Source organism: Alligator mississippiensis, chromosome 13 (genome assembly GCF_030867095.1).
Source record: "Alligator mississippiensis isolate rAllMis1 chromosome 13, rAllMis1, whole genome shotgun sequence".
In the NCBI taxonomy this organism is placed as follows: Eukaryota; Metazoa; Chordata; order Crocodylia; family Alligatoridae; genus Alligator; species Alligator mississippiensis.
In genome coordinates this window covers 50831618-50858394 of record NC_081836.1, presented here as the reverse complement: position 1 = coordinate 50858394, position 26777 = coordinate 50831618, and the positions used below count along the sequence as shown (strand labels likewise).

At 44.2% G+C, this 26777-nt stretch overlaps 1 protein-coding gene across 4 annotated transcripts in view; it reads left to right on the top strand.

Annotated features, from left to right (window-relative positions):
- The window catches only part of MAD1L1 (mitotic arrest deficient 1 like 1), a 488928-nt gene that overhangs the window by 263309 nt on the left and 198842 nt on the right, over positions 1-26777 (top strand). For all 4 annotated transcript variants that reach the window (XM_059716930.1, XM_014610725.3, XM_019494775.2 and 1 more), the window contains 2 exons: positions 16529-16617; positions 23531-23621. In XM_059716930.1, the coding sequence (XP_059572913.1) occupies positions 16529-16617; positions 23531-23621 (180 nt within the window). The remainder of the gene's footprint in view (positions 1-16528; positions 16618-23530; positions 23622-26777) is intronic.

The window sequence follows — 26777 nt, the reverse complement described above, 5'->3', positions numbered from 1 at the left end:
TGAATTTTCATTGTATTGAAGTCTTCTGGGCATCTCTGGCATTTCTTTCAAAGGAGTTCATATTAAATCCCAAATCTTCAGCCTGCTCATTGGAAAGAAATATGTTTAACCTGCTGAAAGATTTAAGGGGACTAGTCTGAAATGTTGCTTAGCAAGGTGGGAAGGCAAAGAAGTTTCTTTAAGAAGTAGCTCTAACAAAATAAGAAGAATTTCAGGACCTAACAGAAGAAACTAAGAAACAGGAGAGGGACAGAAAGAACACGTGGAAATGGGGAATGCAAAGGGCAGGTGTGGAACAGCCACAGAATCAAGTGATATGATGAGTATGATGAAGGCGGAGGGAAATGCCTTCAAATGGCCGAATTTTGAGCCGCATTTCTAGCTGGAAGGAGACTCAACCGGGCTTAGGAAGGGATACAGAAGGAGCAGTAGCAGTAAACATGGAGAGAGAGCTGTGATTCTTTACTAGATGTAAACTGGAAAGCTGCACAAAGCCCACTGTAGAAGTGGAGTTGAGAAGGATCCTTAATGTGCAAAGTTTAGTGGGAAATGCATGCCTCAGATGTATTTTCTGATTTAAGAGGAATCACCAGTAGCATTGTGCAGTGTAATTATAACAGTGGAATGGTGTCTTCTCTCCCTTTCACCTTCCCCTTATTTATTTATCCTCATTTACTTTATAAGCAGCAGCAGGTTTCAGAGTCGGGCAGTAAAAACCCACGTTGTTTAGAAACATTTTTTTGTAAGTGGAATCTGCAAGCTTTAGCTTGGATTTGATACCCAGCACTCACTAGGATTCAGTCTGTGGGTGTTAGGAAGAGTACACCTCAAAATAGAAAGACCTCAGGTGGGGAGCTGGGCAGTCGTGCTAAGATATAAAACATCCGTCTTATCCCTCCTTAGCAGTGAAAGGTGATCAAACATACAGTGTAGAATATCACCAAGACAACAGGAATGATTAAAGTAGAGACTTGCAGAGAAATGTAATCCTCCAGATTATCTACAAACGGATGACACTTAAATCTATAGGAATTAGAGCGCTGATTTGTTGTAGGTATAGGTAAACTGACACAGTTCATGACCTTGTAGATCACCTAGGTTAGGGAAAGGCTTTAAAAAGAACAGGGCATTGTTCTGCTTCAGGCGGAGGCTACAGAAAAGGGAATGGGCAGGTAAATTCTCCATCCAGAATGACAAGGCTTTAGTTTCCAAATTGTTTTGGATGACAGCTCTATAGCATTTGACACATTTGATCCTAGCATCTCATACAAGTCTAGCACAGACTGATGACTAGCCGGGTATTTATTTTAGCAACAGTGTGATCATCACAATCGTTTAGTAAGTCAGTTTTAGTAAAATATCCAGTGCCAAAATTAGATTGGAAGCATGAAGCTGTTTATAAAGAGCAGAAAAAAATTGAAAAAAATGAAAGAAAGGATGGGAAGGAATCTCCTGGATCATAAAGTCCAGGTCCCTGCTAGCACAGACAACCTTGTTCATAAACTTTTCAAGCTCTATCGTAGAGCTACTTGGGGTTGTTTGCCCCACCATTCCTGCCAGAAGACTGTTTCACACACTCGGTGCTTATGCGGTTATAAAACTTCTTCTAATTTCCAGCCTAAATTTATTCATGCCTGGTATGTAGCTATTTGTTTTTTTGTGCCAACAGTGTTCTTTAGCTTAAATATATTCTCTCCCTTTGTGATGTTTAATTCATGATATAGTTATAGAGAACAATCCTATTGCTTCTCAATCTTTGTCTTGCTCGGTTCAGCAACCCAAATTCTCTGCTTGTACGAGAGGCAGTCCATTCCCCTGAGCATTCTCATTAGCCGTTCTCTGAACCTGGTCCAGTTTGAATTGAATTTTATTGAACATGGGTCAGCAAAATGATGCGTGGTATTCTGGAGGCACCGCCTTTCCTAGAAATATTTTGCTCGATGCTTCCTAGGACTGCATTTGTTTTTCCTGAAGCTACATGGCACTGATGGCTCATAGTCATCTTGGGCATTTTTACACGTGGCTTGGGATGTGGTGCTGGGCGCTTTAATTAGCAAGCAGCGCTAATAAAAAGCACCCGCGCATCACGGGTTTCAGCTCTGCCATGTGTCCCCATGTTGAAAAATGGCAGTGGGGTGCTTTGAACTAAAGCTCATCGAACGTGTTTTATTTCATAGCGCCCCGTTGCTATTTTTTCAGCATGGGGGATGTGTGGCATCGCTGATGCACGCGACGCGGGAAGCTGCCAGCGCAGTCTCCCTGCATGTCTACAGGAGCCCCATATGACTGACTGACCCACCCAGGTGTTCGTGCTCAGTCCTTTCCAACTGATGAGCTTATAGCAGAAATTCTGTTAGTCCTTAAATGCATGGTTAGACTTTGAGGCTGCTTACAGATGTGAAAACAAACAAAAAGCACTTTACTTTCAGCTTGGTGTGCCCCCACACTGAGAGCACTCATGCCCAGAAGAGGCATCGCATTTGTTTGACCCAGCTTGACCAACATCTGTATAGATCACGTGCCTCAGCGGAGCTTTCTGTTGCTTTTACCTAATAACTGATTCAATCATCTATTAGATAAAAGTGCCTAAAAGCCCCACTGAAGCACCCAATCTATACAGCAGCTGGTGAGCTGGGCCAAACTAACACGATGCTTCACATCCGGTAAAGCACTGCTTTTTGGGGGGGGAGGTTTCCCCCACACCTGTCAGCAGCCTATATGCCTATGGTAGGAATATTGTGAGACCGTTTCCCCTTAGCAGAAAAGAAGACACCTCAGTCAGGTGCACTGGGTCCAAAACCAAAAATGCTGATGATGATATCTACCCTGTACCCATCTCAAAATGCTGTACTGATTGAGGCGCTGGAAATTTGTGCCTAGGAAGAAAAACCAAAAGGAGAAATGAAATAAAGTCATATTTCCCCTGTGTGCAGATTCTGTCTCCTTCTCTTTCCTCAATTATTGAGTGTGACTTTTCATCTCTTTTGGAGAACTGTTAATGTAGGAATCTGGATTGATGAGAAGGGGAGAAAACCCGTGTCATATGGTATAGATAAGTGTTTCTCCCCCTTTTCCTCACCTTTTTTGATCTCCTTACCTAAAATGAAGTTCTGGCTCTCGGGGCAAAGTACTGCTTTCTTAGCGTAAGGGAAATAGCTACATTAATATTGGGAATCAGTCTTCCCTAGTACTGTTCCTGGGTGGGAGCTCTGCCTCCATACCTGTTATGATATGTATACAAAATTCAGCCTGTTCTGGTCCTCTTGAAGCAGGCATGCAGCAACCCTCTAGACATGAAGACAGTGCCTCTTGTTTCCCCTGTCTTAGCAGATGAAATGAATGGCCCTGCAGAATTCCCTCTGCTAGCTTTGTTGCATCTGCTGTATGTTCCAACTGCGGAAATTCATGCTCCATAGACAAGGCTGTGGCAAAATCAGAAACATCTGCTGCATATTACTAGCAGCAGAAGAAATAGAGACATGGAAACACTGGGACCTTAAGTAGGTGAATGAACAAATGTCTTCTTACATAGGGAGGTGATCAGCATGGTGCACTTTGACTCACTGGCATCTCAGCGCTACTTTAATTAGGTTACAAACGGAGGCTCTGTGACTCAATTCTTTGTGGCTTATCTCAGTTTTAAAAATCCATCCAGGCACATGGGATTGAACAGTATATTCTCTTCAAATTAAAAAGAAATAAAATGTCTGTTTAAAAGTCCCATTACACAAATGAACCTGCTGTTGGAACCATTAACATTAAAGTTTTATGGAACTCGGCAGCACTGTTTGGTTTCAGCAGGCCAGTTTTCATTTTCTTGTTGAAGGCAATCACAACTGACATGGGGTTAAGGACTTTCACATTGTACTGGAAAGCGCTTACGTAGCTTTTTGATGCAGGGAGTCTTTCTGTTTTTCTTGTGTTGGAAAACCCTTGGAAAAGCCAGGCATTTCAGCATGTGAAAAGGTAACCTAGTCCAAGCACTTTATGGCAGCTCTTCTGCAAATCAGATGCATGGAAGTTCATCTCATTGGAAGCCCAAGACTTTATGGTGTGATTTGGCCTCGGTGCTTCATGTACACTTTCAGCAGTCGACTATAGAGACAGAGGTAACAAGCTGCTTTTCAATCAAAAGGATTGCATTGAAACCTCTACTCTTCAAAATTACGCTTCTGGTCAGAAAGTGGATGACGGTTCATAATGTGCCATGAGTTTTACAATACAAGTTTATGTCTGGAATTGTGTTTTCCAAGAAGAACCAGCTTTTTCTTCTTTGTTGGGACACAGTAGCATGAGTTGAATGCTGATGAGCAAGGGACAAAGCTGATTTGTGAGCTTTTGGATTATGTAGGTTCTGTTTTCTTGCCAATGCTGAAATTGGAGTATGTCAAGACAGTAAAATGGATAGGGCAGAAAGGAAAGTTCCCTTTCTATAATCAGCTAATATTCACTGATTATGAGTTGGCATCTTGAATAGTCCCTACCATAAAAGTCTTGGTGATGTTGCCTCTTCCTTATGGTAGGAAAATGCAGAGATAAATGCTTCTTAAATGTAGTGCTTTTCCATTCTTGATGGCATCTCATTAAATCCACAATCTCAGGATGACTGGAAGTGATTGTATTAGTCAAACTAAACCGTGAGAGGAAGTCATGGTCTTCCAGTCGCACTAGATTCTTGATCAGAGGCAAGCTGGGAATCGGGTGCAAGTTCCTAGATACTTTGGGATTCTGGGATTTTGGTGTTTTTAGTATTCCTTGTCTGCAAGAGAGCAAGCAGGGATTGCTTCATCTGGGTATGATGAGTAAAAATGGTGCTTGTATCCAAATGGGGAAGAGCAGCCCTTGAGTATGCTCTGACCAGCACTCAGGGCTGGGGCATGCAACCCTTAAAGTTCACCCTATATTACAAGAACAGGAGTTGATCAGTCTCCTTTCCATCCACACTACCCTTATCACTACTGGGAAGAGGACATCTTGCAATCTTCAGTGAGGGAAGGAATGGCTAGCAGGACCTTTTTTCTTCTATCCAAATCCCCCAGGAAAGGAAAGAACCCCTGTGTCACAGTGGCACTACCATGTCCGATCTGACTTTGCAGCCAGTGCAGTTTTGTATACCTAGTTGTTTCTGAGCATGAACATGGCACTCAGATATTTGGGTAGCTGATTTTGGAGTGTAAATGAGGGTATCTGTGGTGGGTGTGCCCACAGATGGGTTATCTAGATGTCTTTGCACCTATGGACACCCAATGAGAGTGGACGAGCAGGGAGACTCTGGTCTACTAAGCTGAGATTCAGGAATGCCTATCTTAGCCTTTGAGGCAACAAATGAGAGCAAGATAAGGGACAATTCCCCTGTATTTATGTTGCCTCTTGTCTATGCTTTGTCTCAGTGACCTTAGAATAGATTGCCCCAAGCCTTTGTCATTTTGGCTATTAGAAGCTTGGAAGTAGCTTTGGTTGTAGTCGGGGTCACTCTGAACTATCCCATCAGGACAACAGAGTCCTTCAGCAGAAGCTGCAAAACCCGATTTATCCCCTGAGACTAAAAGGTCCTATAGCAGAACTTTTCCTGTGACCTCTTGATAAATAATGAATGGGTTCCCCATCCCTTTTTTGAATCACTTAATTGAAGCTGACAATTCTTTGTTGGATTACAGGATCTGACTTGTCAGGAGAATTTTTACTTATTTATGAATACTTCATTAACCTCTAAAGACTGGCTGAATAAAATTGGGCTCCTGCCAGGCATTGTCCTGTTGATGCTGTTCTCGGTCCTCGTGTCATCTTACATCCTGCACTTTTTCTTCCCCTTTGTACTAGGGGTAGGACTTTACTGATGGTGGCAGGGGGGACGGTGTGTCCCAAATGCTGGGGGAGCCAGGCTTGCGTTCTGGCAGTCATGCCAAACCAGTGGTATTCAAGGGTGAATCACTGTTTGTTTTGCTTTCTGCAAATTTTTTGACAGTGACAGTAGTGACTGAAAGGGGTCATACACATGCACTATAAAAGGGAAGTCCAACTTAGCAGTGCCTGCTTTATTCTTTGTATTTTGCCATAGAAGGGGAAGGTCTCTCTATCCCCTGCACATTCAGAACTGACCCCTTCCTTTGCTGTAGCAGGAAGGTCTCCTGTTGGCTCATTTAGCTGGAAAACTTGGAGTACTTCTAAATCAACTCTTCTTCAATCTGTTTTGGGGAAGGACTTGGGGAACAAGAGCAATGACTTCAAGCATCTGCCACTGTTTCTTGGAGGCAATTGGAAGCCTCTGCTGAGAGAACTTCTTTTATGTGGCACTAATTGGATTTCCTGCACCATCCCTTTGCTTCCTGTAACTGGGACTTCGGAAAACACACTGAGCAAGAAATCCTGATGTCCCCGGCTCGCTCTCCCTCCTCCAGCTGAGCCAGAAATGAGAAGAGCGCCTCCAGCAGTAGAGAACACCGACACATTCGTGGTTGCAGCATGTATACAAGGTGAAAAAAGGGCTTTTCCTAAAAGCATGTTGAAGTATTTGCCCCTACATGCCTCTCTTCACCCTCTGAGGGTATTTATATTTGGAGAGAGCCATCTCCAAATGAGATTGTTTCAGGCTGCAAGCCCAGCACTCAGCCGAATCAAGCAAGGCCTTACTCCATCATGCCCATGTCCTTAGAGATGGAGGAAGCAGAGATGTCCCAGTTGACAGCCCTGTCCGAGGCCACCGCAGAAGCGCTCACAGCTCAGCCGTCAGATTCCAGCAAATCTGCAAACTCTGCTTGGTACTTTGTCACAAGGACGTAGGAAAGGGGAAAGGCCCTTTTCTGTAGTTTAATCAGAGGAAATGCATTTGTTCCTCACTTACTGTTTTTCTTTAAACACTTGTTATTTGGGGACTGACTGGCAAGGACCCTGAAGAAGAGGAAAAACTGAAGTGAAGTCAGAGGTCACTATCTAAGACTTCGGTTGAATGCATCAGAAATCCCCCTGTAGTTTATTTCCAAGAACCAGGAGCCAAATCTATTATAAGCAGACTTGGCACACAGCTCCGCAGCTTCATTTGTGACATGGGGTCTGCATCGAAAGCTCCTGAGAAGCCCAGCGTTAGCAGCTATACCTGTTTCTTGGAGAGTTTCGCCCTACCCTGGAAAAGGGACCCATCTGCTGCTTTGTCCGAGGGCACAAGTGATGCTCCGTTGGTGTTGCGGGCTGCAGTGATGGCATTCTGGCTTCCTGGCTCCAGGAGCCTTGTCGTGCTCCCTGAAGAGATTGTTATTCAATGTTGTGCTGTTCCTAACCAGGGGTAATGGGTAGGAGGTGTCAAGTATTTAAGTCTAATTACTCGGGAGCATCGTTCCTCTCAGTGGACACCAGCTGGCTTGCTGTCCCTGGTGGGAGGAGCTTTCTGTAGCAATTAAAGGGAACAGTCTTTCTCTCTGCCGGTGGAAGCGGTGAAGCAGGTCTGATGACAGCGGAGAGACTCGGCACCGACGTGGAAGTCGGATGCTTCCTCTTCAGAACGAGCTGCTAGAAGAGGTTAGGACCTTCTGCTGATGCGTGCCCTGCCGTTGGTGCGGGAGGGCACAAGACTAGCAGTAAGGAAATGGGAGCACAGCTGAGCAAAGGGGAAGGGGATCCATGCTTACTACTTTCTGTAGATCTGGGAAGAGGAAAATGGGGAAGAACGTGGTTTTACAACAAGCTCTCAGGCCTCACAGCTCTCCTAATGTCCTCAGTGGCATAAGGCGGCTTGCTGCTTTCCATTTGCCTCTAGTTCTTTTGCTCAGGATGCTGCTTTCTCCCTAATTTAGCCTCTTTTAATTTCTGAAGTCAGCTTCTTTCCCTGGGAAGTATCCATTATGGTTTTCCCCAATCAGTCATGCCTAACACCAATCCCAATGAGACCTTCGATAAAAGAAAGTGCATGTGGGAAAGGCATGAAAACAAAGACAAAATACCAAACCCGTCAGCTGACAAAAACCATAGCTGGACCAGTGCTTCAGTAAGTAAAGCTTACTAGGTTGAAACCTTTCATTGCAGCCTATTGCATAACCTATTTTTGTCCTGAATAAGGTATTTGAACATCTTAGAAGAAACCAAAGGGATTCCTGTACTCACGCAGATCATTTTGTCTAAATTGACACGTTTAGATATAGCCAGATTTAGAAGCATAACTGGGCAGTTCGTACTCTGGACGCTGGCAGCGGCAGTGACTGGACCAGTGGCAACAGCAGTTATTTTTGCATCCGGTTTCTTACTCCCCCTCCTTCCTCGCTTAGCTGGTGTCCAGGGCTGGTGACCCACTCATCCTCCCTTCGGTTCATGAGAATCAGCTGCTTTCTGTGTAACTTCAGACTCTTGATTGTAGTGCCCTGTCGTGTTGTGCTGAGACATTGAGACCTCTAGGTAATTAGTTTTGTGTAACGTGTGTGTCTGCATACCCGTCCGCACCAAATTCTTATCACTGCAGTTGCGTCTCTTTGCACCAGGGTTAAATTTGGCCCTCTCAATTTGTTTGCAACTTCACCAGGAATGTCTGTGACTACAGAGCATGAAATGAGTCATGTAACGAAAAACCATGGACTGCTTTGCATCTCTGGAGCAAAGAAGGGGAGATGGGTGAAAGCTCATTAGGGCTCTCTTGAATTAGATGAATTAGTTAATGACTGTGCCGTGCTTTGAAAATGCAAATGCTGTATCACTGCTAAGTCTGATTATAATAATCAATCTTCCTTTCTGAGAGGGTTCTGGAGACAGGAGGAGCGGGGAATGAGAAGAGCAAGGTTGGGACCAACTTTGTAGATCCCAACTGCATTTCATTGCTCTCAGTTACAAAACCTGATGCTGCCTGATAGTCCAGCAAAGCTGGAACCCGAGGCAAAGTGCGTCGGGAAGGAGTGACGTTTGCTATCAGTAGCGGCTCCCTGGCAGGTCAAAGTAATTTTGTAATTTATTTTTTATGACTGTCCTGGCAGGAGGAGAGGGGTCGCCTCCTGTTCCTGCATGTGAGCAAGTCTTGCTAATGGGGAAGATGGAAAGTGCCTCAGAGGCAGGATCCTCCTGGGGGACAGCAGAGAAGGGAGGGCGGCTGCTGCAGATGTCCGGTGGTGACAGCTCCTTCTCCCATGGCACTTGATTCGTTTGTAGCAAGCGCTCCTAGTAATTACACCTCTTAATTTAGGAGAGCGAGTCAGAGAAAGGAATATAAATTTGTGTATTAACTTTAGAGATTGGAAATAGGGCAAGCGAGCCTTCTCTCCAGGAGATTATATTTGGAAATGAAATAGAGTGACATTCAGTATAAACTTGAAAAATTGCTCTCTTTAACAGCAACAGGAAGAAAAAAAACACAATCCAGACTGTATTGGAAAAGAAGCCCAAGTCAGCATGTCTCCGTTCCTCTGTTGTATCCCTACAATAATATATACACCCGTACAATAATATATACACCTGTAGGCTTTTTATTTTTTTATTTTTATTTTTTATTTTTTTTAGGAACTTATTTGTAGGGAGAGTGTTTCTCCCCTCTCCCTTCTCACCAATAAAAGAACTTTGTTACAGACCAATTAACTCATACAGACTGTGGGATTATGGGTAAGGCTGATCCATTTAGCCACTGTGGCTTTTTAAAAACACTTTCTATGGCTTTTGTTTCATTGGAGTGTGAAATAGGTAGTTCTAAAGCACTGTTATTGGGTATCCAATTTTCTTTTCTCTTCCCTTTTCTCAACAATAGCATCATGGATTAGCTTTCCCTAAGAATAAGCAGTAACTAATCCTGTGCTGCTTAGTCCATTTCTCAACGGCAGGTCGTGTAGCCAGGACTGTTCTGGTTCTGTCGAGCCGTGGGGTCAAAGATAATCAACACGTGACTTGGTCATTGAGAAATCTGGTGCTGCTTGACTCTTCCCCGGGATGTCTTCCTTTGACAGTTCAGGACAGCTCTTGTACTCCACTGTCACATTGACAGGTCATGGCTTAGGCCGGGGGTGGGCAATTATTTTGGGCAGAAGACCACTTACTGAGTTTTGGCAAGCTGTCAAGGGCCGCATAACAGGCAGACAGGGGCAGATAAATATTAATTTTCTAAATTTCAAGGGGCCCGCAGGCCACATTTTGTCCACCTGTGGCTTAGGCAGATGTTCATGTTTTCTTTGCATGGAGTGATTGATCAGAAAGGGACTCTGGAGTTTATTTCTCCACTAGTATTGCCATGTGCCCGGATGAAAAAGTCATTGATGGTGCACCAAGTTATCTGGGACCTTTGGTTGGGCATCAGGAAATATGGGAGATGAGGCCACCAAACACTGCAGCAAGGGAGGTAAATACAATAATACAAAATATTTGCTACTGTCTTCATAGAACAAGAGCAGCCAGCCTGCAGCACTCGTGCCACAGGTAGCCTGTGTGTGTGACGTGGCAGATGAGGGAGGGGACAGAAAGCACAGCAGCAAATATGGCAGAAAACAGAAAGCAGAGCAGGAGATTGGGCAGGGAGCAGAGCGGCAGATCAGATAGGGAAGGGGATTAGAGTGGTACTTGGGGAGGGCACCGGACTAATTTGTGGCATTTTAGTTAAAAAGTTTGCCCCCCACTATTGTAAGAGGGTTCAGCTAATGCTACAAAAAGAATTGGCATCTTGAGTATCTGCTGGAGGATGACATGCTCGGTTTCCAAACTTGGGTGTACAGGTCATATTAAGGGTCCCCTTTTCTTGGTTCTAGTCTTCAGGCATTCATGCTTCTCCCTTCCAAGCCTGCTTGGTTTCCATACGCTTAAATATTTATGAATTTAAATAGCTTCCCGAATGGTGTTGAGACTTGCAGTCGAACGCAACCTCTCAATTCACCTTTCTGTGCTGTCTCCATATGATTCTCTTATTTATTTCTGCCTTTTAAAATCAGGCTCTTTTGGCTGAAGAAGGTCTTTCAAAGGATGTTGCATCAGCCCATTGTTAAGTAAACCTTTGGACTTGTAGAATGGATTCATCACTTCCCCCTTTTTTACAGTTCTCTGCATGCTGAATGACATGCAGACAGGCTTCATCAGTATAAGGCTGCTGGATCAGACCCTCACTGTAATTCATTCATTTGCAGCACGCCGGTGGTTTGAATAGTCACTCCCTTTCTCTAGGATGCGCTCTTGTCTGAATCTGTGTTTACAAAGAGGGCAAGTAAACCTGACCCTTTTTTCCAGCAGGCAAACAAATGCTGATTTTGAGCAGCAAGCTGAAATACTTTTGACATAAAATAACAAATCTGCAGCAGTGCTTTGAAACCTGTGCGCCCAGAACTTGGTACCCAATTCTTGTTTCCGTGTATAAATAAGTGCCCTGACTTTAACAGGTGGCTTAAAAAGCACCTTACATCCAGTTTAATGACTTAGGAGCCCAGGTCCCTTGAGAGTTTTGAAACTGGGATGTGGGCTTCAAAGTCACTTAGGTGTTTTTGAATATTTTAACTGTTTATGAGCAGCCGCCCTTCCAGTGGAGGCAGCCGGAGCTGTTGGGTACCCAGTGTCACTCAGAATCAGGTTGCAAGTCATTACCAAGGCACTATATTGGGAGAGGAGGGTCCTGGGGCTAAAATGGACAAAATGCCACATGTGCATCTTGGAATCCAAGCATCTCAGATGCAGGATCTGCTTTGATTCACTGCCTGGAACTGCATCCATAGTTGTGTGTTTCCCCTGCCCGGTAGGGGTTGTTTTGGTCCTGCATGTAGAACAGGGAAACGGAAATAAATGCATTCCCTAGTTTGCTATAAGTGTTGGTAATGCCATTAACACTTGCAGGGGTACAGCCATCTGGAAATCCTGTCCAGGCAGGTTTTAAAATGGAGGTGGGAGGGAGGAAGCCAGTCTATTTAATTCTAAAATGTATAGTAATTTTAAAGCTTCTCCTCTACTCTGTTAATGATAAAGATTGACTCATGGGGGTTTTATTTATTTATTTATTTTAAAGCATCATTCCAGTTCACTGTTTTGAGGTTGAGCACGCACACACACGCATGCACACACACACACACTGTGGCCCTTTCATCCTTAATGATAACAAGAGATTTAAAAAAAAAAAAATAAGATGTGCACTGGTTACATCTAGTCACTAGCTCTAAAGTTTACTAGAAGTCAAGAAAATGAAAAGGGGCTGGATATAATGGAAGTGTTTTGAGGGAAGGGCTGGAAAGGCGTCACTGTGCCAGTAGTCGGAGTGTTTACACACTGGTTTATTTTTTCTCTCCAGTAACGATCTCTGACATTACTTGTCATTCTGCCTTTTCTAGTGTCAGAAAAACCTTGGCTAACCTAAAAAGAATAGCCCAGCTCCTTTAGAAACCAGTAATATATTCCAGTCAGTGGAGACAAGAGTATTATGAAGGGACTGATCCTGAGGAGTTGGAGCTCGAAGTTCATATAGGAGTCACATTCCTTGAGCATTTCTCAGGATCAGGAGAGGAGATAAAATGCACTGCACATAGTGTTGTGCATCAGTAATAAAGCAAAATGCTGATTTTTGCATTGGACCTCTTTTTGACGGCTAAAATAACCAGAACAACTTCAGTGGGCCTTAACACCCCGAGATCTGTCCAGAACAGAATTTCCTTGGTGCAGGAACTGAATAAGCCTGCCTCAGACCATCTCCTGATAAGCTGGTGTATGGGCTAGGCCTGGGTTAAGGAAGGGATGACGGGAGGGAGTAGACAGCACAGAGAAGGATTCTGGACAGTCCTGTTGCCTACATTTGCTTTAAGTTAAGATGCCCTATTGTGTAGAAGGTGAAGGTGTGAGTTGTCCAAGGCAACAAAGTCTAGCTCAGTCAGTTAAGTCAGTTATGTGAAAGATAGGCAGAAAATCTGAATTAGCCCAAAGACGCCTACTGAAACCACCCAAGGACTGTGTTAAGGTCATGTCTTGTAAACAAGTTGACTGGAAATTAATTGATCAAAATTGATGTGCTGGAAATTAGGCCTAATTGGTGGACAGAATAACATGAGGATGGGCTATTCTATCCATCACTCTTTTGGGATCCATAATTTGATGCTGACAGCCAGAGGACGCAAGGACTGGAACTAGTGACCTTTTCCCAGGCAGGGGTCTGCAATTCACCATGCCCATTAGTCCTTCACCCCAATCGTAGGAGGTATCGAGACAAGGCTGAGCCAGAGAGGTCCTCAAATGAGAGGTACAACATGACCTCCCCAGGGATGCCGGGTCCTGATAGCCACCTGCAACATGAGACTTTCATCTCTGTTGTCATCCCCTCCCACATGTCCTCTTTTCCTTTTTTCTCCCCTTTTCTGACTTAGCAAGCTAGGACCACATCTCTTGCCATGCTTCTTGCAAACCTGTGACTCCAGAGATAGCTAAAAGCATGCCTTAAACAACCTGATGCTTGCAGAAGCTTGCTGGTCTTGGAGTTGCTAGTAGGGCCAAGTGCTGTCTGTGGCTCTCTCTTTTCTCTAGCAGGATGAGATGGCTTGTACCAGTCAGCACCCGGAATATGATTTTCTGTCTTTGCTGTCCTTTTCTCTCTATTTTTGTGAGTGTTTGTCCTGTTTTACCTTCAAGGAAGCAGGATCAGCCTCCAGCAAGAGCAACAGCTCCAGCCCGTTGCAATCAGCTATTTCTTTTTCCTGGGAAAGGACAATTAACACCCTCTAAAAGGTTGTCAAATGCAGGAGAAGGCGGTGTTCCTTAAAGAAGCTCTCTATAGCTAAAGGAGTTGAGGCGTAAGCACTGTTGTTAGAGTGAAAGCCTTGCTGAACACCGTGCTGTTCAAACGATCCACTGTTTGGGTTTTTTTCCTTTCGATAAAAGGTTTAACAGATTTTTATAGTGATGATTTTTGCCTTGAGACTGAATAGATAGAGGTCTATGCACTCAAAACCCTGAATCCTTTTTATCTATTAACATGGCCATGTCTGCATACACCTCTTACTCTGATTTATTGCATGAATATTAATGCAGTCCCCCCTGCCCCCATTCTCAGCAGCCACATTTAGCCTTGGGTTGCCTCAGCCCTGGAGCAGGTTAAAATCGGGAGGGCATAAAGATGATGTCTAAAGCCCCCTTATGCCTCCCTGCCCATGTGCTCCTCCTCACCTCCCCTGACTTGTTTTAACACACGCAGTACAGAATCTCACTCGGTGTCTAACGGAGCCACTCGCGAGGTAATTGCTACGCAGTTATCAGGAATTCCTGAGTCTAACCTGTCATCACCAACATGCCATATAAAGGACCTGCGCTGATGCTTTCCATTGCAGCACACTCGTGTGTGAGCAGGTGCACACCTGTTGCCTTGTTCCATTACACACTCAAACTTTTTGCTTGTCCACACAGTGACCGCACACAACCCCAAGCCACAGCAGCAGATTACTAACCCCCCGTCTTCTTCAGAGGAGCCAGCAGTGATTTATCGGCTCATGTCAGTAAGCAGGTGGCAGTTGGACTCAAGGCTGAGGCCGCTTAGCTTATGATAAATAACACATTTACCAGCCCTTCCATCTTCAAATGCTGTCCACATGCAGCCTGGAAAGCAGTGCAAAACTGTAATAACAAACCTCATCCCAGCCTTGAGCGGAGATGGGAAGCAGGGTGTATAATGAATGTTTTCCTGCTAGAAGTAGGTTGGAATTGAAGTCTGCTGCCAGTGCTGGTACCTTGATTCACATCCCTGGAATTATCTAGAGCACTTGCTTTATCCCAGCCATCTGCGATGGGCTGAGTGGGGAGAGATAAGCTTGGTAATCAGAAAATTGAGGAAAACATTTCTTGCTGTGATAATCTTATCAGCTAGCTAATATACATTAACATTTTTACAGCACGGTGGTACAGGTGAGCTTTTGCGTTTTTTTTCTCCTCTCTTTTCTTGAAAGGGGTTTGGCAGGAAATGGGAGCAAAAACATGCATCACAGTTCCAAAGAAGAAGGTGTATAGAACATCTTGCCCCACTCTTTCTCCCTAAAAATACGGGAAAATCTGACCGCTCCCTGCTGCTGCATCTGCCTGTACCTGGCTCCATGATCTTGATGCATTTCATGGGGCACCCAGGTGGGCAAAAGTATATACATTGAAACGTGATTCCCGGCTAAGTGTTATTACTAGGTGCAGCTCTGCAGTTGTCCATTCGTTCTTGCCTTCTTACTCATGTTCCTTTCTCCGGTTGTAACTTGGTACCAGCTTCCTGCATTCGAGCCCTGTCTGCCAGTGCAGAATTGTGATGCTCTACAGGCCTGATCAGTACAGCTGAAGGAACCTGTGTTAATGCATTAATCTACCTGATGCCGAGTCCTCTGTGTTCATATGGTTTCATCTGTAATGAAGGTTGTGTTGTTTATTGTTTTCCTTATAAGTGAAAACCACAACATCTGGCTATAGATTTATGAGCAGGGTTAGCAGTCAGGACGCACGTGTCAGATGAAGGAAAAACCAGAGAAGTTCACACTGTGAGGTAGTAATACAGCTGTTGCATGCGCTCTGTACAGTCTTTCTCTGCTTACAAGTTTGGAGGCTTTTTGGGGAGTGAGTGCTGCCATTTCCCCTTCCCCTGCCCATGGTGTCTTAGCAGCTGGGTGGAGAATACAGATTCCAGTGGTCAAAGAGACTGAAGAGATTTCTCCGTTCCTTTCCTTATGTCCCCAACTAGAAAATGACAGGGCCTGGATAAAGAAGTATTCACATGTGAGATGGTGGATCTTCTTGGTTGAGAAGCTTGAGGTAAAATGCTTCCTTAATTCTTAATCTACTGGCCCCGTCTCACCTGAACAATTTAAGTTACAAGAGGCCTGTGCATGTGAAGTTGTTGGAAAGCATCTGCTATCCAATGGATATGCCATACAGGAGCTTCCGAGTTGGTCTGGACAAGGCACCGACATCATCTTAGCTGGGGTTCATTTCCTTGGGGAGGAATTGGTGTTAAATGAGGTTTAAATTCCAGCTCTGAACCTCAGGAGCTAAGCCAGTTTTAGGTTCATATAAGGGGTTCTCTGCCTTAGATGATTTGTGGAGAGTCATAAGGAACATGCCTAGAAGAGGAGTAGTGAATGTTGAATAAAATAATCCCTTCGCTGCCTTGGACCAAATGCCAGGGAAGCTAAATGGAGGCATTGGGAGAGAGAAGAGTGTTAGCTGTGGAGCTGGCACTTGACGCATGAAATTGTACTTGCCATGGTACATTGAAACGATTCCAGTTTCCAGTTCTGTCGCCTTCAGGTAGAAGAGCCACAAGACTAAAGATACTTGCACAGCAATAGAGTTGGATATAGGAGCATAGTTTCCATTATAGTGATATAACGATGGGCCATTGAGTCCAGCATCCTGTCTCATAGAGTTACTGCGATCTATGATGTGTCAGAGGAAGGTGAACAAAACCACAATGCACCTGGGCACTGCAGCTGCACAAATATTGCATGTTTTAAAGTCCCCAAAGTTTAAGGAATCAGATGTTTAGATATGGTATAGCACTTAAAACTCTCCTCCCTCCTTTCAGTATTTACAACGGTCCATAATATCTCTGAATTTGTTGTGTGAACTAACGTCCTCTCCTGTTCTGCAGCTGGAGGCAGAGCTGAAGTTCCTGAAGTCTCAAACTTGCACAGCAGATCAAAGCCTCTTCGTCACACAGGAGGAAGTGAACATGCTCAGGTGAGCTATGTGCAGGGAGTTGTTTCCATTTGCTAAACATTTGGGGAGCGAGCGGGGAAGGAACCATCCATGGGCTCGAGACCCTGCTCTACTGAGAGCTATACACAACCATGAAACCTGTCCGTGTGCTGAGGAGCTTGCCATTTAAATGACAACACATTAGCATTTATCATTACACACTTTTCCTTGTAGTGTATTTCCAGAAAATAATCCTTCTTTACCAACCGACTCCAATCTATGAGCATTTCACCTTGCCTGCTCCTCTTCCCTCCTCCCTCAACAAAAAAAAAAGGCCCTTACAAACCTAAGTCCCTGAAGCCACAAAAAATTTTGAGTCCTCTGATCTTCTGTCTGTCTTGCCTCTTTCTAGCCCTTTCCCCCCTTGGGTCCCTCCACGCTGTTTTTGGAATCTGTCCAAGTCTCTTGCACTCTGTTAATTCATACTGCAGTGGCTCCTTCATCACGTATTCCTCCTATTTACTCGCTTCCCTGTGGACCAGCATTGCTGTTTATGTGTTTGGTTTTTGCCGGATCTGGACTTTAGATGCAAGACCTGTTGGCATCCTTGTAGAGGGGCTCAGAATCAGCCTTTTGTGATACTGATGTGCTTCCAGCACTGGAGAAAGAAGAATAGTTCCCTGAGTGTGCTGTTGCAGATGGCAGAGGGATACATGTTGTGATTCGATGAGAGAGAAGTTACAAAACAACATTTCAGCAGAGGATACATAAGCATTTACAAAAGCTACAGTCAAACTAGACAACCTTTCAGCCTATTTATTAAAGCATTTACAGCTCCTGTTCCAAAGCAGGTGACATAATAAATACGGAGCACAGAAAAGTTCATCTATGTCCAGAGTGTTTTAATAAGGTTCCTTTTATTCAAACTGAGCAAAATCAGTTAGATCTTGACAACCTGCCTGTTCATTACTGAGCTGATGCAGAGCTTTGGCTGGATGATTTTCCCTCCTCTTAATTCTTTTATATTTTCCGTTCCATCACCGTTAGAAGTATTGCTGCCTCTCAGGCCTGAGAGCAGGAGGTTGCATCAGGCACGAATTACTGACCTATGTCTTATGAATTTTACTGAACCTTTTTTTTTTTTTTCCCTGCAGCTTGTTTTATAGCTTTGCAAGTGCAGCTCAGTATTTGATTGGAAGGTATTTGAAAACCACAAATGTTCAGCTAAGCTATTCCAATGTAACCTAAAGCCATAAACCTAATCTTGGGGACGGACTCCTTGAGAGGCAGTTTTTGCCAATCTTTACAGCAGAGTGTTGAAGGCCCAGCATCTCCCACATCCCGTTTTGAAGAAGGTGGACCTGGAAGTCATGCAGTTTTCTTTCCTTCTCCCTATGTTCTTATTTGTGTTTAGTGTTGAAGATCTGATTTCATTTCCAACGTCTCTCAGGCAGGCTGGACCATTCTGAGGCAAGATGTCTGTAGTGCTGCAGGGGTGTACAGCATCTCATTGGCAGCAATCAATTTGAGCCTTCCTTCTGGTTGTTAATATGCTTCTCTATCAGTAAAACCAGCATCATGTTTGCTGTCTTCTGAGAGCTGGAGGCTTTCATAAGATTTCTACAGTAACTCCCCAGTCTCCCCCTCTCTCCTGGTTAGTATGGGCTGCAGCACCCTTTCCATTTAGGAGAAGTTCCAGTCTCTTTATTTTCACCTCCAAGACTCATTATTCAGTGTTTATCTTCATTGAGCAGCATTTGCCGTCTATTAGCTGAGAAGCTTCAAGGACGGCAGGAGAAGAAAAACAGCTGGATTTCTACATATTACAGGACGTCATTATATTGGTGGCAGATTCCTGACAGTGGGAATGGATCTCTTCTATCCCAGTGTCCATTTTTATGAGGTCTCAAATCCATAATAGTGATTCTGTTATAGAGCTGCCCAGCGTGTGCTGTACAGAGGTAGCCCCTGAACTTTTCTCCTCTTAGACTACAAATACCTTCAATCTGTTTTCAAATGGCACCTGTGGCTGTTAATCCTACAGCTCTTCTTCTTCCTGGTCACAAAATCCAGCTTTCAGTGTCCTAGAAGTGGTCACTTTTCTGAGCCATTTCTAGTGAGAAGCAATGCACTGAAAGCACAATGGAAGCTGTGGAACAGGGCATGAGCTGTGGCGGTCCCTAGCAGTGCATGCTCCCTGCCTGCTCAAGCCTTAAATCTTCTCCCTGCAGCAAAGATGAAGTTGGTCAAATGTGATAAGTGAAGATAGGAAGGATTATGTGGGGAAGGGATGGGTAGGGGTGAGACATTGGTTGGTTTGCCCTTCCTCCCTCCCTTCTCTCTGGTAGGGCATTAGAGGAACTCTCCTGGGCGTCTGAACTGCCAGTTCACTTGGATGCTCCTTGTAGGTGGTCTCTCTCCACTCAGGGAAGGCACTCTTGCCTACTGCCAGAGGCGTCACAGGAGCAAGGAGCATGCACTCTACATGTATTCCTTCCCTTAAACAAAATGTTGTCACAAATGCACTGTGGCAGAAAAAAAGATGGAAGAATACGAGCTCTCCAAAGTGGAAATCCCACATCTGGTGAGGGGAAGGTTTTTACGGACTGTAACACATCATTAACCTACACCGCGATAGCTTGCTTTTCTGCACTGAGCCCAACCCCTCCAGTTAGCGGCTTTTTTGGTACCTGAGAAATGGAAGGAAAGTAGCAGAAAATGGTGAGAGAAACCTGAAAAGCAGGAAAAGACTGCGCCTCCAGGCGTTTCCATATAAAACTCCCGGTTAAAAGCTAACTTCTGAAAACAAATGCAGGATAGACACAAAGGACAAAGAAATCCACATTAATCCTCTGAATCTGTATTCATGGTCTGTAAGTGAGTGCAGGCTTCTTTTTTTTTAATCTTTTGTCTCATTTTTCTTTAGTATGGAAAGTAAATTTTCAAGTGAGAAGCTTGTGAAAGACTTTATCAGTTTTTCTCCTTCTCCTTTCAAGAACAATGTGCTCTTCCGTCAGACCTTTTATAACTTTAAATGTGAAATTTTTCCCACCGTCATTTCTGAGGAGGCAATTAAATACAATATTAATACTGCCATTCCTCCCATCTCTCCCTCCCCCACATGCTCCTGTAAATTATATTTGCTGTGGTGTGCTGGTCTCCTAATAGAGGTAATGGTCAAACAGTTTGGTTTGCTGACCATGGAGTAGGACAAAGTGGACAGAGTTTAGACAATAGCATGTTTTACTGAGCTGTTAATAAATGTGCAAAGGATGCCATTTTATAACCACAAATAAATAAAAATAATGCATTAAAAAAAACTTCACTAAAGACTTAAGTTGGGAACAGCTGAAGGACCTTTTCAGCTGGAACAAATCTGAACTTTTTCTTTCTGCTGTCAAACAGCAACTCCAGTAAATCCTAAATGTTTTCTATGGATTTAGCAACTGGGTAGAGTTACAGTAATTCAAAAGAAATTCATGTCCTTGCCAATGCCTATTAGTCACAGTTGCTGGAAATCTCTCTGCTCCACTCCTAACACCGTCTCCTTGCCATCTGGATCCTTTAATAGTGGCTTCCCAATACATACATTTTTCTGCTCCATTCGATAGTTTCCTCTTCTGTGATAGCTTCTCCACATGGCAGGGCGCTCTTCACAGATGGGGCGTGCTGTGAGAGATGCCCTAAGCAATGGTACCCACAGTATTTGCCAGTGTTTTAGAAGTGTGAATAAGGACAATGGGGGAGAAGAATAGGGCCACCTTTTAATTCTCCTGGAATGAACTGGACCCAGAGAATTTCTAAAGGGAAGAGTTATCTAGCTGTCCTTCTTAACATTTTCCGTAGATGCTCTGGTGATGATGTTACTGAGTATTTATTGGGCAAATTATATTTGCTTAGAAGGGCAAATGTTTTTCTTGGGCATGTAGGGTTTTTTCCCCTTATTTTGGTCCCTTCTACATTGGGCTTTACACGTGTGCTTTCTCTGGGTGAGCAGCACCTCGATGCTCCCAGCTAGACAGCACTGGAGACCCTTGTGAGGACAGCCTATTGGCAACAGATACACAGGTCAGAGCAGGTGCAAGTCCTCTGGATCTTGGGCTAACCAAATGTCTCCCCGAGGCCTGGGAAGGTGGCTTGAAACAGCGCTGTGATTGTACTGCCTCCTTTTCTAGGTTATTTAATTCTGCTGTATGTGCTGCAGGAAAATCCTTTTAGAGATTTGAAGCAATCTTGTCAAGAGTTTAAATGTTTTCATGTTTTCAAACCTCTCTTCAAAGAGCGAATTGGTAGATTTTCAGGAGTGAATCCCAATGATTTTTCCTGCAACAGTAAAGCTCAGTGTTTTATAGCATCAGTATTTTACAGAGCAACTGATATTTCTTCTTTCTTGCATGGAAAACTGCTTTTAAAGCAGACGCCAGTCTTCATTCTAAGCTAGACATTGAATTGACAGGTGACTGTACTTTGCCCCGGCCCCTCTCTCATTTACTTTCTCTTGTTCATCATATGATTCTGCCTTGAACTGTTCTCTCTACTTTAAAGCACCTATAGGGACTATCCACAAAGGAGGCGTAATTGCTACATAAAACATTGAGAGTTCAGACTTGGGTGTAAAATGGGTACCACTATATCTTATTTTTGGCATCTAGTCAGGTGGGACACAAGGTTGCCTGCAGACTACCATTGTCCTTATGCATATTGGGAAATCTAAATACATCGCCGTCTTGGCCCAGTAACTGAGCTTACAGGAAAAATCCAGTGCCGGCCAAGTACCATCTCATCATTTGCTTGTTGTAACTTAACTACTAACCACAATTGCTTTGCTGTGCTTGTGCATGGATAAGCTCTCCCCTGCCTCTCTCTCTGCCACTGGGAAGTGCTCTCATGGACTGTTTGGGGAAGACCTAGAGAGTTTGTTAATGGGTCTTAACATCCCCACAGCAGAGATCCAGGGCACTTTACTGTGTGAGAAACAGGCCAGGAGAAGAGTGTTCTGTAAATAGCTAAAGCATTAGTGAGTCTCTAGAAATCCCTCTGGCGCAGAGAGCGCAATGATGGCCCCAGCTAGCACTGTGGGGAGAAGCAGTTCCCCAGTTAGGAAGGAGCGGTACCAACCGAGGGTGGGAATGAGGTTGCACTTGGCTCCCCGTTGCACTGGAGCAGGTACTGTTGGGTGCTGCAATACCCAAGAGCACAGCTCTCTCTGCAGAAGGAGGCAGAGTGAAAATTAAATGACTGAAAAATTCAAGTAGCTGAACTTTCATAAGAGAACAGCTAGGAAATCTCACCCGAGGACCAGGGCTGAGAGCAATGCTCGGACTGTGCTGCAAAACGTCACCGGCTGCAACATAGATATTCTGAACACACATTCTCTACCCTGACAAAACAGCACAATTATATCAAGTACCAGCCCTCTCCAGGCAAGAAATTAAGGGTAGGAACAAGTTATTAAATCTTAAAAATACAGAATGAGAACTACATAAACATAATGGCTTAAAACTAATCCAGTTACAGCTTGATCCATTCTGATAGCCTGCTCTTTCCCGAGGTTCCTCCATCGGATGCTAGAAGGCAGCAGAAGGGCTCAGCTGAAAAACACAATGCAGAGGGCAGGGTCCTCTAGGCAGAAACACCACCTGCTTGGAGAGGATGGGTGGTAAAGGTAGATTTCAGAGAAGACTTGAGCCAAAATACACTATGTTGAGCTTGGGGGATGTCTGGGAATCCTGTGCTGCTGATGCTGACCTTTTAGTAGCTGCTGTTTTCTGTTTCCTTATTTTATATTTCCTTAGAAAGAAAGGTCTCTGTTCCCCTGGCATGTTTTGCAAACCATTCGGAACTCACAGTTAAAAGCACAAAATGCATTTCTAGTTTCCAGTTTTCCCACCCTCCTCTTTCTTGTGCTTCCTCAATAGCCCACCTCTGCCTCTTAATATCTGCACTCTTTATATGCGTCTTTCTGAAGTGATCAAATGCTCTCCTTATCTGCTTGGACAATTTCAGTAGCCAGTCGTCCGCAGTTCGTAACTATTCCTACGGCTGAAAACGACTCTCAAGACTGCTATACTTTCTGAGAATGACCAGCAGGGGGCACCCGGACAAATACTTTGAACACCAACTAAAACAACTGAAAACCTATGGTGGTGCAACACACTTATTTGAAGTAAAGATGGTTAAAACCTGCCAGATTCTCTGGAGAAGTTTTGCAGGAATTTTTCCTTTATAGATGTGGCAGAAGGCCTGACTTTAGGGTGACGTGCATATGAAGATTCTGCCATATCACGGCCTTTTGTGGCAGAATTAAGCACTTAAGCTGTTAATGGTTTCTGTGTAGTGGACATGGAAATATCATTCACTCTTTTTCCAGCTGAGAAACATACCTGATAGGTACATTAATAATCAAAATCTAATTTGCACTGATGTGAATAAATATTATTAAATAGAAGAATTAACTATTTTCTGTCTCACTAAAAAAAACAAACAGCTCATACAAAACAAAAATGCCTAGGAAAGCTAGATCCAAAACCTCACACAGGTCCATGTTTGTTGTGTGGTAAGTGCAAGAAATGCAAAGCACAAGGTTGCTGTCTGTTGTGCTGCACGCTGTCCATGTCATAATATCTTTCTAAAAATATAAATGGAAAAGTTGTACAAAAGCAAAGAACAATAGGAGTTTGTACATGTATGTGACATGGCCAAGGTCATTTAGTTGCCATAGGAGCTGTAAGTGTTGAATTTCCCAACTATTTATGTCTTAACATTGCATTGTTAATGGTGCAATAGCATGGCTTTGTGCACTCAATGAGTGTGGTGTTCACAACAGGAAGACTATTTTGTAAATGGTGTATGACTTGGTTCATTGATCCATCCTCATTGTGCTCTTTGTAGTGGCAGGACATAGCACACTGGGGGTTGCAATGTCTTATTATTTTTTCCCCCTCCCTCTTTACAGGTTGAAGATCGAAGAGCTGGAAGCTGAGCGAGGGAGGCTGGAAGAGGAGAATAAATGTTTAGAAATGAAATTGGAGAAGCTAACGCTTCAGGTAAGGGACAGGACCATGTTAAGGGAGACTGGTCAAGCTTAGAGAGCTTGGCATTGTCCGGGCTTGACAGATGTGCTGACAGACTGGCAGATATGCCTGTGACTGGACATATCCTTCCACTGCAAAGATCAAAAGATCTTTGGAAGCCCATGCTGAGCCAGCCCCATGTACTTTATCTGTGTACAAGCTTGCGACATTGCTGTTTGAGCGTCTATCCAGTCACATAAGATCTGAAACTTTTTCCACTATTCCTGGTTAGGAGCCTGCCAACCCTTACCTGTCTAGGCAGACTCCACCCCATAACACCATTGCTGCAGCGGTACTGGCAGCAGAAGCTGCAGTGTTCACAGGGCTTCTGTGTTTGCCAACATTACAGCAGGTTGGTAACAGTGACTGAGCTGTAGTTACACCACAGCTTCCACCCTTGTCACCATTAATGGAAAGCAAAGCTCACAAGTTTGACCTGGTCTGGTAGGTCCAAATCGGGATATGGTGGTTGAGTTGGAAAGCATGGTGGCATCATTCCATATTCAAGGGACAAGGAGGAGGAAGGCATGAAACCAGACACTTTGAATGGTAAAAGAGCTGGAGGCTTGATTGCACCATGGCTCTGCTGGCTGTCCCTGTCATTACCTTATTACTGAGGCAGACACTTCCCTGTCACAAGCAAGAGCTTCAGCTTTTCATTTTGGATGTGGCAGTGAAATCCCACTCTCCCCGATGGAGTGCAGGGGGAGCGCACAGCAGTGGAGGGCACCAATTCCACTGTTCGCTCTCACTTCTCTGACACTCTTGCTCTGCGTAAGAAGGGGGCTGGGGAGCGGAGAGTTGTTAATGGCTTTTTAAGCATTTCCGGCTTGAAAGAAGCTGGAGTGAACAAGAACCTGAGCTGGTCTGTTTTTAATCAAAGCCCATCCTGCTCTGAGCGGTGTTATCTCTCCCTGCTGTTCTCTCAGCATTGTTGCATTGCATTCTTTTAATTTTTCTTTCTCTTTTTCTTTCTTTCCTTTCTTCCCCCCCTCCTTTTTTGTGTAAATTACTTCATGGTAGAAAACCCGCAGTTTTGAAATTACCCAGATTTCAGACAGACCATTGATTTTATCTTGACACCTATTAGAGGGAAATCAAATCTCTTTTTTTATTACCAATTCCTGGAGACGGAGGAAGTGACAGCTTTGATAAAGCAGGGAGCCGAGAGCTGCTGAGCGCCTCTGCTGAGCCACGTTTAGCACGAAACCTGTCACCCGGCTCTCCTTTAATTGGGTTTCAGTCATCAGGAGGAGATGAAAGCATTGGGTTTTGTGTTCGGATGCTCGGGTCTCCAATGTACACAACAGCAGCTTTGGTTCCAGAGCAGGTTACAACTCATTTAAGTCATATTTAATCTGTTGCTGTTGTCTCCAAACGACTGCTGGCTCACTGCACTAGGCCGGCAGAGTCCTGGGCACAGTTAATTCTCCAACTTGTGAAAAAAACCTATGCTGTTTATGACTAGCATCAGCTATAGCCCCTGATGGCTATGAACACCAGACTTTTAAGGTCTTTCTGCAGCAGGAAGGCTCCTAATTGTTCCATTCCTTATGTGATTGTGTGTGTGTGTGTGTGTGTGTGGTCATTTTGGTAGCAGCCTTCTTAGAGTAAATATAATAGAAAATTCGAGACTTGGGAGCAGGATATCAACACAGCAATCGGAGTCCTTATGTTGCTGTATAACCGCTCGTCTCTTGAGTAACCAGGGTTGTGGGAACACAGTGACCGCTCTACTCTTCGCAGGCAAGAGACCTAGGCTCAAATTCAAACAGATAGGTAGAACTTCTCTCAGAAGCTATTGGCCCGTATTGCACTGGCTTGCAGCAGTGGCATTTCTCAGAGCCACAGGACTTGATGAACGGGGTAGTGTGTATTAGGGCTTTCTGAGGGGTCTAAAAAGTAAAAGGAATGATTCAGTGATGGAAAAGGTGTGGGGAAGAAAGGAAAGGGGGGTCCTGGCTGGTCCAGAAAGGAGAAACTAGACTTGCCCCTTGGAGGGGAGCTGGAGGCTAGAATTGTGTTAACCAGAATCTTGTTTCTAGATCAGAAGAGCTGTTGTTTGGCATGATAGAGTTGGCGGGCACTGCACAATAAATGGAAAGAATAGAAAAACTGGGACTCAGAAGTGACCTCAGGTTAAGTATAGATGGAGGTCCCTTTAGGAACTTGCATATTTAGTTGTCCCAGCTCCACCTACCCTAGGATGATAAAGACTGCAAGTCTCAAAGAGGGGAAGAGAAGGCATTCAGAATTGGAAGCCAAAGGAAGTCCCCAAGGCACTTGTTGCAAATGGACAGTTTGTAGTGGAGAAAGAGTTCCTGGAAAGTAAGTGGTCTGAAGAGAAGAGATGTTGGGGGGCAGGGGGTGAGTGCCACAGATGAAACATCTGGGAGAAGGAGGACCCTGAGACCAGATCAAGTCAATAGGCTGTAACTAAGCAGGGCCTTGGGTCGAGAGTCAGAATAATAGGGCAGACCTGAGGCTCCTGGGTGCTAAAGGGAACAAAGGTGTCTCTGAACAGCAGTACAAGAGACGCACTTTGTTCATATCTTAGAAACTTGGATGTCTTGTTCCTCTGTAGCAGAAAGCAGTTAAGAAGAAATGGAAAAAACTCTAAGTTAATTCCTTGGCACTTGAGATTTCCTCTACGGGAGCTGCTTATTTTAGGGGCTCTGCAGCATGAATCCTGAGATGATGTGAATATTTATCCATGCCCACCCAGCTGCGTGGTCGAGTTTTCAGAACTCCTCTGAGAGGAAAATACAGCCATAATAATGGAGATTTTTGCATTTGTCCCTTGACTGCTAAGTTCTTAGCCAAGCCAGCACTTAAATTACATTTCCTATAAACACTTCTATTGACTCCAGGTGCTACTGTAGATTTGGTTCTATACTGATGAACCCCATTTAATATGAGTCGCTTAGCAATTCATCTCTTCAGTCACGTTGTTCTAGGAGAATATGTTGGGAAAAGGTCATTCTGCACTTGAATGGAGTCACTGGAACGTTCCCAGGTTGGTCTATTATGTATTCCAGGGGTGAGGTACTGAGGAAAGGAAGGATTAAAATCACTTTCCTCCTCTTTGAAAGAAGAGAGAGAAAGCAGAGCAAATAGTGAGGTCGCAAA